Source organism: Ischnura elegans, chromosome 12 (assembly GCF_921293095.1).
Source record: "Ischnura elegans chromosome 12, ioIscEleg1.1, whole genome shotgun sequence".
NCBI classification, from domain to species: domain Eukaryota; kingdom Metazoa; phylum Arthropoda; class Insecta; order Odonata; family Coenagrionidae; genus Ischnura; species Ischnura elegans.
This window is the reverse complement of record NC_060257.1, coordinates 87,178,366-87,196,197: the sequence shown is the minus strand read 5'-3', so window position 1 is coordinate 87,196,197 and position 17,832 is coordinate 87,178,366. Positions and strand designations below refer to the sequence as shown.

Below are 17,832 nucleotides of genomic sequence, written 5' to 3'. Positions count from 1 at the left end.
AAGTTTTCACTTCAAAAATATTGAAAATTTTGGCACTTATGCATAACTCATTATTGATTCAATGCTAAAATTATGAATCCGAGTCAACATGTGCTGGTGCCATGCACGTTACTACGGCAACTTTAAAAAAGCCTATCCATCTACTATGTGAAGTTCCCTCTATTAGATGCATTGTAACTGGAAATACAAAGTACGACGTTGAATATACAAATAATTACAAAGTGCAATTATGTGCAAATTATTCTGATATTATCGTCATTTGCTTGCCTCACAGAAGCGCGATGTTTTTGTGAGTTTTCGTTCGTCTCTTCGGCAATTTCTCAACCACACGGCCATTATTTTACGATCGGAAGGAAAACGAAACAGTCTTACCATCTTTTTCGTAGAACTGGAGCGATGTGTATCACTACAACAACTGTTTTTTTTCTAAAATTAATTCTCACGCTGAACGTAAACACAACGTTAACAGCAGCCAGGCGGGAACCGAGATGGTCTAATTGAAGTGCATCTTGGGAGCGTGTCGTGTCTTGTCCTTCACGGACCCTGGCCTATCCGTCCAAGTCGACCATTGCCGAGCATTGGATGGCATGTGAAATAGACATTTTGTAGATAAAGTGGAAGTAGTATGCCGTACATCCAATTAATGGGACAGAATATCAAAAGAGGCAAACCTCTGCGTGTCGACAGTGTCACGAAAAATATGATCTCGAAAATCGATCAGAGGTTAAGTTTTATAATAAATAGAAAAAAAAACTCTTGAGAGCATAACATAACGATCCGCGAGGCTTAGCTTCGTCTTACTCACGAGTTTTGAGGTGAATAAAGGCCTGTAAGAAGTACCGGGAGGAGGTTATCGTCCAAAAAGGTGAGACTGAACCAATCAAAAGTGAAATCAGTGGTCATAGTCTTTTTCGACAGCAAATGAGTGGTCCATAAGTAATTTTGTTCCTCTAGGAGAGAGACAGTTAACGCTGCATATTACGCAGTGGTGGCGCGTGCGTATACGCATGTTAGCAACTGCTCATACAAAGATGAATGAATTATAAAAGAAGACTATGTATTCCTTTGCAAAGGGAAAGATAAAAATCCTGTCCACGCAGAGATGGGATATGAAGCTCCAAACGCGTCTGCTCTTCTCAATCAACAAAACAATCTTCTTGGCGCAGCGAGGAGGGTTTTTTGGGGATAAAACCCCCCCACAGCTCAGAGAAATTTTTAAGTATAATCCATTTAACTTAATTAGCTTAATATCACTAATAGAATAGAGTAAGGATGAATGAAATACCCCACAGAAAGCCGTAAAACCCACCGTTTTGAACCATTTATCTTAAAAATCCTTTCCCTTGGGCTACAACCTTGTCGCGGTGGAAAAGCTTGCGCGTTCCTATGACCCCTAGAGCTGCACTGGCGGGATTGATTCTAAATTATTCCCCGTAGGGCCACCCATGCCAGATAGGTCGAAGGGTAGGAGCCAGACGAAAGGTAGTCAACGTGATGGTGTCACCTGAAAAACACTGTTGGAATGGAAGTGAGAAACCCTACCAACTACCTCTTCCCTGAAAACATGGAGTATAACCAAATGAGCCTCGGAATCTCATCGCCCGGGACCCGTCCGCAAAGGGCGGGTGTCGGTCACGGCAGCGAGGTCGGCAAGGTCCTCGGGCTCGTCAACATGCGAAATCCTTGCAGAGACTTATCATCATCATCAGCAGCAGCAATAAAGAAGGAAGAAAAGAAGACCAAGAAGATGGAGAAGAAGAAGTCGGCTGTAAATTTAGGGACGTGGAATGTGAGGCCTATGATGAGGGCGGGGAAATAAGAAAATATCAAAAGGGAAATGGATAAAGGGAGGATAGACATCTTAGGATTATGCGAGGTGAGGTGGAGGGATGGGGGGGATTATTGGAGTGATGGGTATAGGGTTATATATTGTGGAGGGGAAGAAAGCCAGCGAGGGGTACCTTTAGTATTAAACGGGAAGATGGGTAAGCGTGTGGTAGGCATAGACCAGGTAAGCGATAGGATTCTGGTGGTAGAAATTGAAGCGCGGCCTACCAACCTTGTGGTGGTCCAGGTTTACATGCCCACTAGCAATCATAGGGAGGAAGAAGTAGACGAGGTGTATGAACAGCTCGAGGAAATAATTAGAGACACACTGGGTAAGAAAAATCTGGTAGCGATGGGGGACTGGAACCCCTCAGTCGGGAAAGGGAGGGATGGAAACGAAATAGGAGATTTTGGTCTATGAATACGGAACGACAGGGGAGAGAAAGCAGCAGAATTTTGTAGGAGAAACAAATTATTCATCATAAACACGTGGTTCAATCATCATAAAGGGCGAAGGTACACATGGAAAAGTCCAGGGGATGTGGGGAGATATCAAATAGACTACATTATGGTAAGACAGAGGTTTGGGAATATTGTGAAAAACTCGCGCAGCTTCCCTGCAGCGGATTCGGACCACAATCTAGTGCTCATGAAATGCAACGTAAGATTCAAAAGACTTATGAAAGTTAGGAAGGCGAAGAAATGGAACGTAGAAGCCCTGAAGGGGAGTATGAGGAGAGAATATCAGGAACTAGTGGACATTAGTATGCGGGGCATTGACAGCACCAAGACTGTTGAGGAAAGATGGGATAATAATAAAAAGGGGAATAGTCAAAGCGGCGGAGTAGTCAATTGGTTACGTTGACAGTAGAAGGATGAAGAAGCCGTGGATAACGGAGAACATGATAAGGGAAATGGAGCAGAGGAGGAAGTGGAAGAACGTGGGCACAGAACAGGGCAAAAGAATGTATAGGGAATTGAATAATCGATTACGACGTGAAACTAAGAGGGCAAGGGAGGCTTGGTGGAAAAGACAATGTGAGGAAATGGAAAGGTTCCAGAAGAATGGAGAAGTAGGCGCGTTGTACGCCAAAGTTAAGTCGCTATCGGGCGGCAAAAGAGGACAAGCCATGTCTAAAATTAAGACTAAATATGGTAGGATGCTAACCGAGCGAGAAGAGGTACAGGGTAGGTGGAAGGAATGCGTGGAGGACCTGTATGACGGAATGAACAGACCAGAGAGATTGACTCTATAGGAGGAAAGTGCAGTGGAGGAGGATAATCTTGGGCCGGAGATATTAGATTCGGAAATAGAGAGAGCACTTCGTGATATGAAGGCTAGGAAAGCAGTAGGCGTGGACAATATACCGTGTGAGCTTCTGAAGAATCTAGGGAAGGAAGGTAAGAAAAGGTTTTTCGAACTAGTGTGCAGGATCTATGAGGAGGGATGTTGGCCGGAGGATTTCGTGAAGACGGTTTTAATTCCGCTTCCGAAAGAGAAGACATGTGCGGAATGCGGAGATTATACGACTATCAGCCTAATATCGCACGCGGCGAAAGTGGTGCTGAGGATATTGAACAGACGAATGGAGGCGAGGGCAAACGAGTATTTGGGCCAAGATCAGTTTGGTTTCAGAAGAGGGAAGTCAACTCGTGATGCAATAGCATTAATGAGGTCCCTCGAGGAGAGGAACCTAGAATATGACCAGGACGTATATGCGTGTTTCGTTGATTATGAAAAAGCGTTTGATAGGGTGAACTGGGTAAAGTTAATGGATATTCTCAAGAGAATAGGTGTAGATTGGAGGGATGGACGACTGATTCGTAACCTGTATATGACCCTGACTGCGCAAGTGAGGATAGCGGACGGAGAATCTGGGTGGGCAAGCTTTGGCCGAGGTGTGAGGCAAGGCTGTCCTCTATCGCCGCTGCTCTTTAACGTGTACGCTGAAGAGATGGTAAGGGAAGCGTGGGATGAGTTAGAAGCTGGGATAAAAGTGGGAGGAATGATGTTCAAATCAGTGATATTCGCGGATGACCAGGCGTTGATCAGCCAGTCAGCGAGGGGGCTTCAGGCTCTAGTGGATGCGTTATACGAACGTTGCGAGGAGTATGGGATGAGGATTAATCACAAGAAAACTAAGGTTATGCGGTTTTGTAAAGCGTCACGAGCGAGGAATGTGAGACTCAAGGTAAAGGTGGGTGGTGAAAAACTTGAGCAGGTTGAGCAAATCAACTATTTAGGCAGTACGTTAGAGGAAAACGGATACAGTAGTAAGGACATCAGGAAGAGAATAGCATTAGCTAAGGAGGCGTTCATGAACAGGAAGGAGCTTCTGAGAGGATCATTATGTAAGAGCTTATAGAAAAGGTTAGTAAAGAGTTTGATTTGGAGTGTAGCTCTCTACAGTGCGGAAACGTGGGCACTGTGGAAAGAAGACGAGAGAATATTGGAGGCATTCGAGATGTGGGTATGGAGAAGAATAGAGAGGGTGAAATGGACGGAGAGGATAAGGAACGACGAAGTGCTGGATATGGTTGGCGAGGAGAAGCAGCTTTTAGATGAGATACGCAGGAGACAGAAGGTATGGATGCAGGGAGTACTTAGCGGCGAGGGGATGTTGAAAATGGTGTTGGAGGGCAGAATGTTAGGGAAACGAGGGAGAGGAAGGAAGAGAATAGGATTTTTAGATAGATTGAAAGAGAGTAGGCCTTACAGTGAATTAAAGAAGGCAGTGCTGGAAGGAAGGGGAGGCTCCCAGATAATACTCTCGAATACTCCATGGAAAACATACCTTTATCGGTAGAATACTATAATAATAATTATTACTATAGAAAATCAGGTAAAAAAAGGTTGGATGAAAAACGATGAAATGCAATGATTAGCCCTAGCGAGTGTCGCCATAAAGTTTATGAATGGAGACAACGTTGCTATCCTCATTCGAGGAAAGAATTGTTTTAAATTTATTTATGTTTCGCAGTCTATTTCCTTTATTATCGTCACGTAATCACGTCTATCATACGAGGTAATTTATCTATTCATGTAAAAGAGGATATCAGTTTGTCCCCTATGCGTTTTCATACGACTGCGACCGAAGTTAGTATATAGATGGATGTCATACTCACGAACCTCGTAGCGCTACTTTTGGTAGTGTCCGACGGGTCCTTTGCGTCGTTTTCCCATTAAGAGTCACGTCATTCAAATTCTGCGGTTGGACATCCTTTACGGGTAGACATACCTCTTCACTCGATCAAAGGGAAAACATAACTCAAAGGACACTACACTCACCTAATAATCCTATTCTAATAATCAAACCTTTTTGGTAGGATATGAGTTCACAAGACACACTCTTCTTGTGTCTAAGTATTGGTTTACACACGTACGGACACACAGTGGCGCAGCGATTTTGGGGGATAAACCCCCCCCCAGAGCTCAGAGAAATTTTTAAGTTTAATCCATATTACTAAATTGGATAATTATTATTTATATACTAGTGTAAGGATTAATAAAATATCCCTCAGAGAGCCGTGAAACTCACCATTTTGAACCGTTTATCTTAAAATTCCGCAATTTATTGATCTCGCACCTACCGCTTATCCTGGTGGGTATTCCATACCCCCACACGCCCCGGTATTAGTTGCACCGAAATCTCCCCCAGCCTTAATTCCTAGCTGCGCCCCTGAGGACTCATACCGATCAATGTTCTGGAGTGGGGAATAAGCATAGCCACCTAGAGAGATCACATCGAGTGATATCAGAAAAAAATCTGTGGCCTTGCATGAGAAGATGGGGAAGATTCGTGTTAAATTAAAGGTGCCCAGACTGGAGGGAGGTGCCATTTCTTCACAGTAACCGAACTATCATCTAGAAGACAGAAAGGCATAGTGGTAGAAGTGACACATAGAACTATGGTGGATGTGGATTTGTGTTTTGTGAGTGGTTGATGTGACAATGGAGATTCGTCGGAGAAACTATTGAAGATAGATATTATGGCTTCTGACAATGCACTTTTAAATAATTTTTGTTCAAAAGAGAATGGCAGTATTTGTTTCGCCAAACTAGATAAGGATAAATAGAAAACATAGCAGATATTATTGTGATTGACTAATGAAGATATAAAATATCTCTATTTTATTTTTGTTTTTTTCTTTCCTGCAACTATAAAATTCCTTGTGGTGATGACTTCATGCACAGTAAGTAAGATATGAAGTGTAATTTAAGAGATATCATGTTTTTCTATACAATTATTTATGCTGGTGATTTGGCATGACTTTCAGATTTTTTATTAGATGGAAACGTCTACTGGAGTGATATTGAGACTTTTGCTCATCCCAAATAATATTTCAAATACTCAAGCGACAGGTACGGGTACGTTTTAGTAAGTGAGACTGGGCAATACGTAATTTTTGCTTGCATTATGATTAGTTCGAGCGTTATAATAGCAGTTGTGTCAACGGACTTATGTTTCACTGGCAATTATCATTAAATAATCTTATTTCGTCAGGCTCTAGGGTAGGATTTTAAGCGTTTAAGCCAAGACTTAACAACAAATATTTTTTTCGGCGGGTGACTCCCGTAAAAGTTATCACCGCGGCTAGTCCCGGTATACTTTAAACTAACAAATATTTTATTTTCGGTGTAAATACTTCTTGTTTAACTTCCATAACATAAGATACCGTGACTGGTCAATGAATCAGGTATAACATACTTTCTGTTTTCTGGAGAACGGTGAGGTTATATAAAACGTGGATCAGACGCAATATTAAGAATCATTTCAGTTTGAAAATATTTTTTTTTCATGCGTGTAATTATTTTTTCGGAACCCGCACACTATTTTCTTGTTTACTGAGTAAGTTAGATATCAATTATCTTTTCATTAGGGCGGCTGAACCAGCGTGGCAGACTACTACTCTGCTACTTGGTCTGGCGGTAGCACTACGATGAGTGACGTCACACGCCAGCGATAGGGCCTTCTCTCTTGCCTTGTCTACACTACATACTCAACTTAAGTGACTTAAATTAAGACTAATCTTAAGTGTGGTGTGTAGGTATGTTGACAGATGAAGATCTAGGAGAGCAATTAGTGATTTTGTGATCGTAAGCCACGGATATTTGAAATTAACTTCCAAACTCCGTGAATTAACCATTTTGGATTTAGAAGGTTAAAAGGAAAGACCGATTTAAATCCCTGAGTAAACGCTATTTGGCGAGAGGTGATGGAGCCGCAGGAATTTAGAATTACTAAGCTTGACTTCTTGGAATGACGTATTCATAACGTAAACGAAAATACTTCGTCAAATTCCACTACTTTATTAAAACCATAAATGTTAAATTTTAACGTTCAATTCCTCCCACGTCCAATTAAATCGCCATCTTATCCCCCTCGGCATCCCCAGGACTAAAATTGAAGCCCTATGCAATGGTTTCAATAGCAGTGTGAGGGATTTCACTAAGTGCATTCGTTTACGTTATTTTCAATTACGACACCATGGAAACTTAACTGTTTCACCGGATCCTCTGTCGTCGTCTCATCTTAAAATTCCTTAAATCGTTTCTAAGTTTTATATAACGGGTTTCACCGTGAGCAACAGGCATAGCAATTAGTTTTCACGGAAATAAAACAAACAATGAGATGAGAAACTCAACAGAATAAATTCGTCGATTTAATAACCCCAACACTAGAACGCTAAGTAACGAAATAGAACGCTCAATAAACACATCATGGAATACAGCACAACTTAGAACATAATCAACGGGACAAGTCAGGGGTGGGATGGGTATTATCATATGCCATTTATAACACTGGAAGAGCTTCAACCGTGCGGAAACAGTTGCCTACGGAATTTAAGTATGGATTCTAGGTGACTTAAGTGGAGGTGTACTTAAAGGAAGCTGATGACACCTACATTACCACCTTAAATAGAGAGCCAACTTAAGTGGTCACTTAAGGTACTAGTGTAGACCCGGTATCTGGGAGGCTATGGTATAAGCCGATCCCGGGCGCGTTATACGGAAATCGTTTTTCCATTGTTTGCTGTTACATATGCATACCATCATCATGTCTGCTTTATTCCTTTCCCTAAAAATCCTGCCATGTTACCATGAATTCTAAGTTTCCCACTTATCTGGGTACTATCCCTCCAGAGTAACACCGGGTGACCTGACAGTCTAATCTATTGTAAGTCACGAAGATATCACGGAGATATCCTCTTGAAGTGAACGAAATCGCGGAGTCGAATTGAAGATGGAGATATGCGCGTCAAACAAATTGCACCATCTCAGATCGTAAATCTCAAATGACGTACTAATTCCGTTCATGCGTCAACCGTGCCGATTGCTTCGAGTTTCGCTTTCACCAAAACTGTGGGTAGGTATGATAAACACGCATGCACTAGAAAAGTGAAGGTCTTATGAGAATGTCGATAGTACTTACTCCTCCTGCATGAGGGACGTGGACTCATCATCCGAATACTCTTCGTCTTCCTCGTCCACGTCATCCAGGGTGTTCCCGAAGATCATGGTCGACGCTGCAAGAAATAAAAAAATACACATTCCTTAGACCAGCAATCATTTGGCACAAATTCTAAGGACCTGGCTACGCAATAAATTCACCTAAATCTTCTTATTACCCCGCAAGCTGCCTAAGGAGATGTGTGGCAGAGGGTGTTAGGACACCAGCCGTTTAATATAAAAAGCAATTCCTCATACAAGATTACGACTAGCATTTACTAAAGTCAATTACGGTTTGGGGGAAAAACGAATTCGTATATCCATCCGTTCGGCAAAAATCTCTTAATTTATCGCTTCTGACGGACTTGGAAATATAGTGTGGCTCTAATGTTATGTTCTCCGTGTCGCTCTTTAATATATCTATTCTCAATTGTTTAAGAAATCTAAGCCTAGCGCGCAGCCTCCGAGTCACTAATCACTACACTAATCTAACCTAACTGCAATCAAACTAATCTAGATGTAGAAGAGAGGGTAATGGTTAGTATGGTTGAAACAGTTATCGCTCGTCTAAGATAGGCCATATTACTACGTCCGTTAAATTGTCCGCTCATTTTACATGGATTTGGGACGAGTGGGAGTTTTTAGAGAAGTGAAATCTTCGAAAGAATTTTATCTCAAATTTCTGACTTCTTTAAAACATGATTTGAATCTATATTGACCCGTGGCGTCAGAAAAAAACGATAAAAAGTATATCTCGGTGCACTTAAAGGATATATTTCCTTGATTTTTCTTGGAAACCTTTGTAATCACATTTTCCGTATTATATATTTAATAGAGATTATCCATATGTTCTCAATTGATTTTAGAGGACTTTATCTAAAGATGCTAGAGACTGTACTTTAAAACTCTGATCCTGGGTTTATGAAAATAAATGTCGCGAAAAAGAAAATTATGAGAGTAAATGACGGCGGAAATGTGAATGTTATGACCAGTGAGGAAAAAACTCCTTAAGCCAGTGAAGGTTGAATAGGCTTTTCGCGTAAACAAATGCTTAAGTTATTAATTTTATTTTTGAGCCGTTGCACAGAGGACTGAAATAGAAAAAAGCTGTACAAAAGTCAAAAATGACGTTTTTTGAGACAGAGACTCAAAACTTAGCGTAAATAATTTTAAAGGATTAGTACCAACTATAGACGAAGAATCCGTTAAATTCCTTAAAAGGCTGTGCGTCGTCATAAAAACACCCCTGTCCTCGCGACCCTCCGGCGAGGGTGGATAGGGAAAAAGTGTATAGGTAGCTGCCTTTCGCGAAAACAGTTTATTTTTCTCTCTCTTTAGCTCGACGACTTAATTCTTAACCATCCATAATCCTTGTCAATGTCATCAGTATTGTGTTTTAGGTCAATAATGACTAGGTTCCGTGCCTAAAACGACGATTTTCGAGAATAAAGTTTCAAAAAACTTTAAACATCGACCTCGGTTCTACATGTGCATCTACATCTACATAATACCCCGCAAGCCATCTTCAGGCGTGTCTAAAAAACGTGTGTCACGCGTATCTAAAAGGCGTGTGGCAGGGGGTGTTAGGACATCAGCCATGTACACATAAAAATGAAGTGCTCTAACGAAGTTGGCACTAGCGTTTATTAAAGTCCTTTATGGTTCGGGGAAAAAACGAATTCCCATACATAGGCGGATCTATGGGCGGAGGGGGGGGGGGGGGGGACGGGGGCACGTGCCCCCCCCAGACCCTAAAAAATATGCAAGATTTTTAACACGGTCCCATTAACATTGCGTTCGTTTGTATTACGAGGTATCCTTGTGCCCCCCCCAGAACAAAATCCTGGATACTGCCTTGCTTGTGCCCCTCCAGAAAGAAATCCTGGATCCGCCCCTGTTCCCATATCTATCCGATCGGCGAAACATCTATCTCAATTTATCGATTCTATCGGACCTGGAAATATAGTGTGGCTCTAATATTATGTTCTCCGTGTCGCTCTTAAAGATATCTATTCTCAATTGTTCAAGCAACCTAAGCCTAGCGCGAAGCCTCCGAGTCTCAAGCGGCTCCCAGCCTAATTCACTCAACATCTGGGTAACGCTGTCTGTACGCCCGTAGCGGTTTTTGACGAACCGCGCAGCCTTCCTTTGTATTTTGTTCATATCGCGGATTAAGTCTGTTTGCACCGGATCCCATACGCTCGCTGCATATTCAAGGTGCGGTCGGATGAGTGTGAAATAGCACCTTTCTTTTACTTTCTCATCCTAAAATTTTCCCACAATACGCTTGACAAATCCTAATTCCTTCAGGGCTATTCCGCAAATATTCCTTAAATGTAGAAACTCTTCTCGGGATACCGCGCGGGTAAGATTATATGAGAGCGCCTCATAGGCGCCTCATAATCTTACCCGCACGGTATCCCGAGAAGAGTTTTTACTTTTTGTTCGCCGGGAAAGTGTTAAATCTTACATTCCTTATATGTGTTCCCCACGAGAGGTTCGAGGTTATCGTAACTCCCAGGTACTTCACTTCGTCTGTTGATACCATCCACTTGATGTTAATACCATCTACTGCATAAACATGGTTACAGTTGGAAGAATTCCGCAAGAAATGTACCGTCATGCATTTGCTCAGATAAAATTCGAATCCCCACTCTTGGCTCCACAAAAGAACGTTGTTTAAGCCCGATGATAGAATTTCATAGTCAGAGTGATCACTAATTTCGCGATAGATGACAGCATAGTCAGCAAATGAACGTATTTTACTGCTAATGCGGGAGCAGAGATCATAAATGTATGTAATAAACAAAAGGGGGCCGATTACGCTTCCTTGTGGAACACCTGATGTAACTTTTACTACATCAGGGCCTCGAGCCGGTTACCGAGCCTCAGGGTCCCGCGGCGTGTAGCTCACCCTTGACTCTTAATCGAAAAATCACTCTCATAACCTTCGTCGCAAACTTTTTTTCCAAGATATCTGCTTAGTATTCTTCAGAAGTCTCTACTTTACACCGTGATGCGAATTTCCCGAGTTATATATTTCGTGAACGAAAGATAACGTCTACTTTATGTCAAATTTCACGTGAAAACGGGTCCGCCATTTTTGAGTTGTAAAAGCAGTCAAATGAGAGCCAAAATCTTCAAAATTCCTGAAAAGTATAGGCAAAGCATCGGGTAAAAGGAATATTACGTTCTTTATTCCATAAAAATAATACAAACGCAATACCACATGGTTAAATTCATAGGTTTTCGAAGAAAAACGAGATCGTGCGTGTTTTTTAAATATTGGTCATGTTAGGGGCCACTGTGTCTCAGCAACGGTTCATATTCATGTAAAATGGCACATACGTTTATAGTTAGTAATCATTTATAAGTATTTACGCTCAGATTGAAGTCCCTACCTCAAAAAATATCATTTTGGACTTTTGTCCGCCTTTTATTTTTAGATTTCAGCCTCCTGTGCGTTGGTGAAGAAATCTCGCGTCAGTAACAGCTTGCAAATTAATTAACAGATTAAAAAATGATAATTAAGGCTCAAAGACATTGAAAAACGGATACTTTTCTAACATAAGCCAAATCCAAGGTAAAGCAGACGAACTCGGGAATGGAATTGCACTTCGCGACGTAGCGGTGCTGGCATAACCTTGGCCAGTTGACAACGAATGAAAGATATATTTGATATCACATATAAACGTAAAATGAAATATGGTAAAGTATAATATATCAATTTTGAACGTCGGTTTTTCGCTGTAAATCTGTCACGCAACAATAACAGGTATCCGAATGTAGACCATGCAACCAGCAACAGAGGTCGAGTAATATCCAATTTAAAATTTAAGTGGAGAATTTTGCATCAGAATGTAAGACGAACGCTACTTTCAGCATATATTGTGAGGGGGGAAAAACCTCATGTTAGATTCGTGCCGATACGGTAATTCGCAGTTCAATTCAACAATCGAATTTGGAAGACGTTGAGGTCTTCCTGAAGTTAAGATTGATTGATTATGAAACAAAGGACTAATTATGTGATCTGATAATTGTTTCCTTACTGCTGATACGCAAACAAACATGGAAAGTAATTAAAAAGCCACTGCACGCTAGATAAACCTTAAATACCAATCGCCTTTTATAAAACGTCTGACGAGATGTCCTAGATTCTCATCAAATGATGAATTAAAAATAGAAGATGCCAGTAAAAGGTTTGTTAAAGACTATGTTCCCACTCGCTGAAGCTGTCCTCATGAAAAACAAACCTACCATTAGTGACACTACGTCAGATATACAACGTGGTGTAGATGCTACAAGCTTTCATTAAACTAAATATCTTATTGCGGAAAAGAGCAACAACTATGGCATTGAAATAGTAAATTATTGAAAACAATTATAAATCACTGTAACAATAAATAATTGGGGAAAAGTGTAACTACCTTTCATTACAATAAGTCGAACTTCAACTATATCACACCTGAATCGGTAGAACTTATTGAATTGGATAATTAAACTAATTTCTGTAATCGGAAGAATCACCTTTTGAAAGGATTAAATTGCATGCGATGATTCTGTGACAACTGTAGAGATAAGAGTGTCATGGCAGTAGTGACTTATTGTATCCCTTCATAAGGTGAAATTACAGCCAATCAGTAAGAGCAAGAAAGGAGAAGGAACACTCCGCCAGAGCAGTTGTATTCACGGAGTCGTGTAGACGTCAAGTTAAGACTACGCTTCCGGCAAAATAAAAACAGCTTGACTGTCAATGATGCCACGCCAAGACGTGCGAAACTTGCAGCTGTATAGACGTTAATGCACCCACTGAAGGCTTAGCTCGATGTAACTCGATTCGATACCATGCACATGACTTGCCCCTACATTTATTCATTTCGAGACCCATTCTATTGAATTTTCGGGCGATATAAAATGAAATTCCATGCATCTGAAGCTCAGAATTGAAGGTGATACCATCGTCACAATTTATTCGTATTTTGAAAAATCCAATTACAAATTTAGTAGTTATTTTCCTTAACTGGGCGGGAATATTCTACGATAATGGGTCACTCACTCACTCAGTGATTCAACCCGAAGGTTAATGTTGATGGGTAATGGTAGAGCTCACCTAAAACTAAGCCAAAGTCGTGAGAATGTCGCACTTTCAGGGTAGGAGAGCCAGTTCGTTTCATTGGACCACTCGAGAATCTCATTTGGGGAGGGTTTTTTTAGACGAGATTTGAACCCAGGATCCCTCAAACATCACGCCTAACAACTAAGCTACCACGCTTTCCTATATACTACGATTACCTGGAATTTAATTTCTGTGCAGAAGCAGTAAACATAGTTAATATTCATTAGATACCGTAAATAATTCGTGATTCATCAAAAATATCAAGCTAATCCCGCAGTCAGAGGCATATGAAGCTGAACAAAGCTAAACCATCAAGTTCCTATAAGATTTGGCTTCCAAATGGTAAACTGTCCCGCTCGACATAAGAGCTTGCCGTCCGATCAGTGTTAAAGTTTCTTTGGAAAGTGTTAAGAAATCAAAGAAATTTAGACCAGAAAGGTGTCGTAAAATCTACAAAAAAGCTGATAATAGCCTAGCCATGAAAATGGTTTTGCACAAACGTTTTTGACGAAGTTAGTTATCGCATTATTCTTAACGATTATAAAATGGAATTACCACTACAAATATATATCATAAAAAAATAAAAGTACTTACGTCTCCTCGCCATGGTGATATCCTTTATTTGTTTCCTTCTCAACAGTAAGACACATATATCTCACTTAGACTGGTGCGGTATCCTCGCCATCCCACTAGGCTGGTTAATCGACACTGACCAAATAAATCAAAATATTTGTTTCATGCTGATAAATGTACAATCAGGCCGCTAATTTTCCTTTTGATAATGGCTTAATGGGCGATAAGGCAGAAATCTCGGACTGCATAACACGAAGGACGAAATTATTGATGAAACCAGATAAAAAAAACGTCTCAAGAAGGAAAAACGAAATGACTCATATCGTTCAGCTCGCGAATTCATTTTATCAGGTAGGTTGGAGAGAGTTTGATTACTCCGGGTGGAAATGGATGGATGGAAGTAATGGTAAAAAAAATTGAAGTGTATAAACAGGAGACCGAGGTCTAATGAATGACTCCATATTGATCGGAATGGAATTAAAAAAAGGTTCAGAATTTTAGTTTCTTGGCTCAATGATTAATTCATATTTTGAAAGAGAAAAAGAAATGAAAAATCGGCGTGGCATAGCTAAATAAATATTCCGACAGAAAAATAATAGATAGAGATGCGTGAAAATCGCAAATGCGATAATTGCGACATAGATGCGATGACTGGACTCATATGTTATTTTTACGCAAATTTGCCTTTTCGACGGCAAAATTCGTACATTTTGTGCCGACCGCAGTTTAAATGCTCAGCCGACACTCACCGATTAAAGCATGTGAGCGACTGGCCAGCTGCTAGTTGGCTGGGACTCTACGTGGCCGCGAACTACATGTGGGCGCGGGCAAACTACACCTCCGCCACTATAAGTCTTATTACTAAATTTATTATTGTTCTACAACGTAATTATTTAAAATATTCTGTTTTTTTGTCATATAACTGCGTTTCACTACATTTTACCGTCATTTACCTCATTATGAAAAGAAAAAATAGACGCAACAAAATGGGATTAACTGTTATTGAAATTGCGATAAAATTAAAATGAAAGTGCGATTTTCACGTATCTCTAATAATAAATTAATCCATAAGGACACTCCATTGACTCTCGGGGTAAAAAATGGTGCATTGCTGCCTAATAATCGTTTTATTGTACGGAGTGAAAACGTGGACGATAGAGGAAACATCAATGAGAAGACTGGAAGCAAGTGAAATGTGATCTTTAAGACGCCACCTCAATATTTCATGGATGTAGAGAGTTTCAAACACCAAGGTTCTGCGAAGAGCAGACCTTATCGCTCTCCAATGAAGTGAATTGAGAATAGGAAAATCTCATACAGTGAGTACAAAAATATTCGGACAGCTCTTGTTTCGAGCCACTCTTGCTATTTTGACGCAGTTACACTTGTTATCGGACTCATTAGGACTATATTGTAATAATTGACTCCTCCGGGAAAGGTTTACAAATTAAAGAACGAAAAAAACTGACACTACTTTGCTAGAAAGCGAGTCCAATAGACGAGTATGAAAAAATTTCGCGCGCAAACAGTATTCGGACACGAGTCATTTACGCGCGTTTTTCGGAGCGCGCCGGTGTCTACGCAGTCTAGCTGTGTTCATACACCATCGTACTATGGTAGACGTGATCATGAGGAGAAAATAAAAGAAATAGACTGCAAAACAGAGAGATTTAAAATGTCATTCTTACCTCGTACTATTAAGGATAGCAACGTTGACTCAATTGATAGAATTAATGGCGCCGCTCGCTAGGATCACTCATTGCATGTTTTTTTCTATAGTTCAAAACCTTGCATGTATTTGCTCCAGGAATTACTCACCATTAGCAAGATTTTTTTAATGAATAAGCATGTATATTTTGCTAGTATGCGTAATATTACTATAACCGTGCGGTTTGCATGTGGCGGTCTTCTTGCATGCTGCATGTTGGTGATTTGTCACCCCCTGCCAAACACCCAAGAGGTGGCTCGCTGGTTATTATGCAGATGTGTTCGCAATCGCCTCCTCTCATTGTTAGCTGTGGCGTTAACAGAAACATGGGCGTACCCAGCGAGGGGAAGGGGAGGGGGCAGCTGTCCCCCCCAGAAGCAAAAATCTGAAAGCAAATCAGTACTGAATTGAAACGAAAGTATTCAACAAAGTTTCTTTAAACCCACGAAAAATGATACGTATTAGTGTAAGATATGTAACTAAAATAAAATCGTTTTTTCAAGGAAATAATCTCATAAACTAATAAAGCGCTGTTATAATTTTCTTAAAATGTTGGTTTCATTCACCTTTTCCATGCTAAAATATCACAACTTGGCTTGCCCCCTCCCTTAGATAATGGCTTGCCCCCTCCGTAGACCATGGCTTGCCCCCTGAGTTATGATCCTGGGTACGCCGTTTGACAGAAATGGGACGAAAGGCTACTGGTGCGACTGAAGCTGAGCTAAAGTTCATTATTTGCCTCCAAAATCGATGAAAGTTACAGGATCAAATAGCTTTGAATTTTCAGACGACCTAGCTCAACTATGCTCGACGTAATAAAACGGTTCGGGAAGACCAAGACTTTTCTAAACAAGCCCCGAAGGGGACGTCCAAGAGAATTGACTGAAAGGGCCAACCGATACATCTTGCGGGGTATCAAGAAGGACCCTAAAACTAGCGCTCTTTTATGCCCCGTTCACATTACCATCTTTCTTAACCAGCGTAAGATGACGTCAGAAGCAACGCGCGTTCACACTCAACCATGGTTAGACCCTGGCGACATCTGATGAGTGGTAGAGTAATTCTAAGTGAAAAATGAATTGACAAGAGCGAATAACTTGTTGGAAGGAAATATAGAATGTGCAGGGAAAAGTTCATGCATTTCATCCATAGTGTGGCTTGCATTCTTCTACTGCTCTATTTAATACGAATGAAAGCGAATATTACTGATAATTAGGTTGATATCAACAACATATACTACTACTTGCCCTTGATTCGGATGCGTCGACAAATCATTGATGTAGGTGAAGAAAATCGAGGACCTAATCTTGAGACTTGAGCCTCAATTTGAGACACTTGTGATTTGGGATGGAGATACACTTTTCGCTGCATTACATTCTTAGCTATTATTGTTTTCTGACTTTGACAAAGGACATGATCCACTCTGATGCTATACCGTAAATTAAAACTCTTTTACCTCTTCTTCAAATGTGGACGAATAACTTGCAGAAATGTGACGATTGTTGAAATTTAACTTATGAAATAAGAGAGAGAACGTGGTAATTTATGCGATATGTGGTATCACCCGGCGTTTCTAAATTTATTTTCTATCGTTACATCTGACTAGCCGTTAGCCTGATACTTTATATTGATATGGGAAGAACTTTTGTTCAAGGATGAACATAAGTGATCTTTTTCAAACTGGGACAAAGAACTCTTACCAAAACATTAAAATCATTGTGACCTTCGGATTTTTAGTATGGTAGTTTCGCACATTTTACTTAATTCTAGCAAAATATTAATATAGATTATTCAATCTGTCCGTAACAATACAATACGAGCTAATAGCTAATTCACTACGAACTATAAAGTATATCGCATACCTTAAATCAGGTTTAAAATCTCATAATATACAACACATTACGGAATGAATCAATAGCACTTTCATTTGAATTAATTCTGACGAATATAATTCAACAATAACGGCCGTCTCCTCTTCGAAACTTTATTTTCTGTTTTCTTTCCTCCTGTCCCACTTCGTTGCTGCTTCGCCTTCTTCTTTTTCTAACCAGCTTTTAACCAACTTGCGTTCACACCCGCATGAACTACCGCCAACCATGGTCGGAAAACGGTGGTCAGAATCCCAACCACGGTTAACGGGAACTTGCGTTCACACCT

General features: G+C 40.5%; 1 protein-coding gene across 1 annotated transcript in view; it reads right to left on the bottom strand.

The window, feature by feature from the left end:
* LOC124169315 (chitin synthase chs-2-like) overlaps positions 1–14,105 on the bottom strand; it is an 83,220-nt gene extending 69,115 nt beyond the window's left edge. The window contains exons 1-2 of the mRNA XM_046547898.1: positions 13,989–14,105; positions 8,262–8,355 (exon numbers count right to left, since the gene is read on the bottom strand). Coding sequence (XP_046403854.1) covers positions 8,262–8,355; positions 13,989–14,001 — 107 coding nt within the window. The 5' untranslated portion in view covers positions 14,002–14,105. The remainder of the gene's footprint in view (positions 1–8,261; positions 8,356–13,988) is intronic.
* Between the last annotated feature and the right edge of the window lie 3,727 nt (positions 14,106–17,832).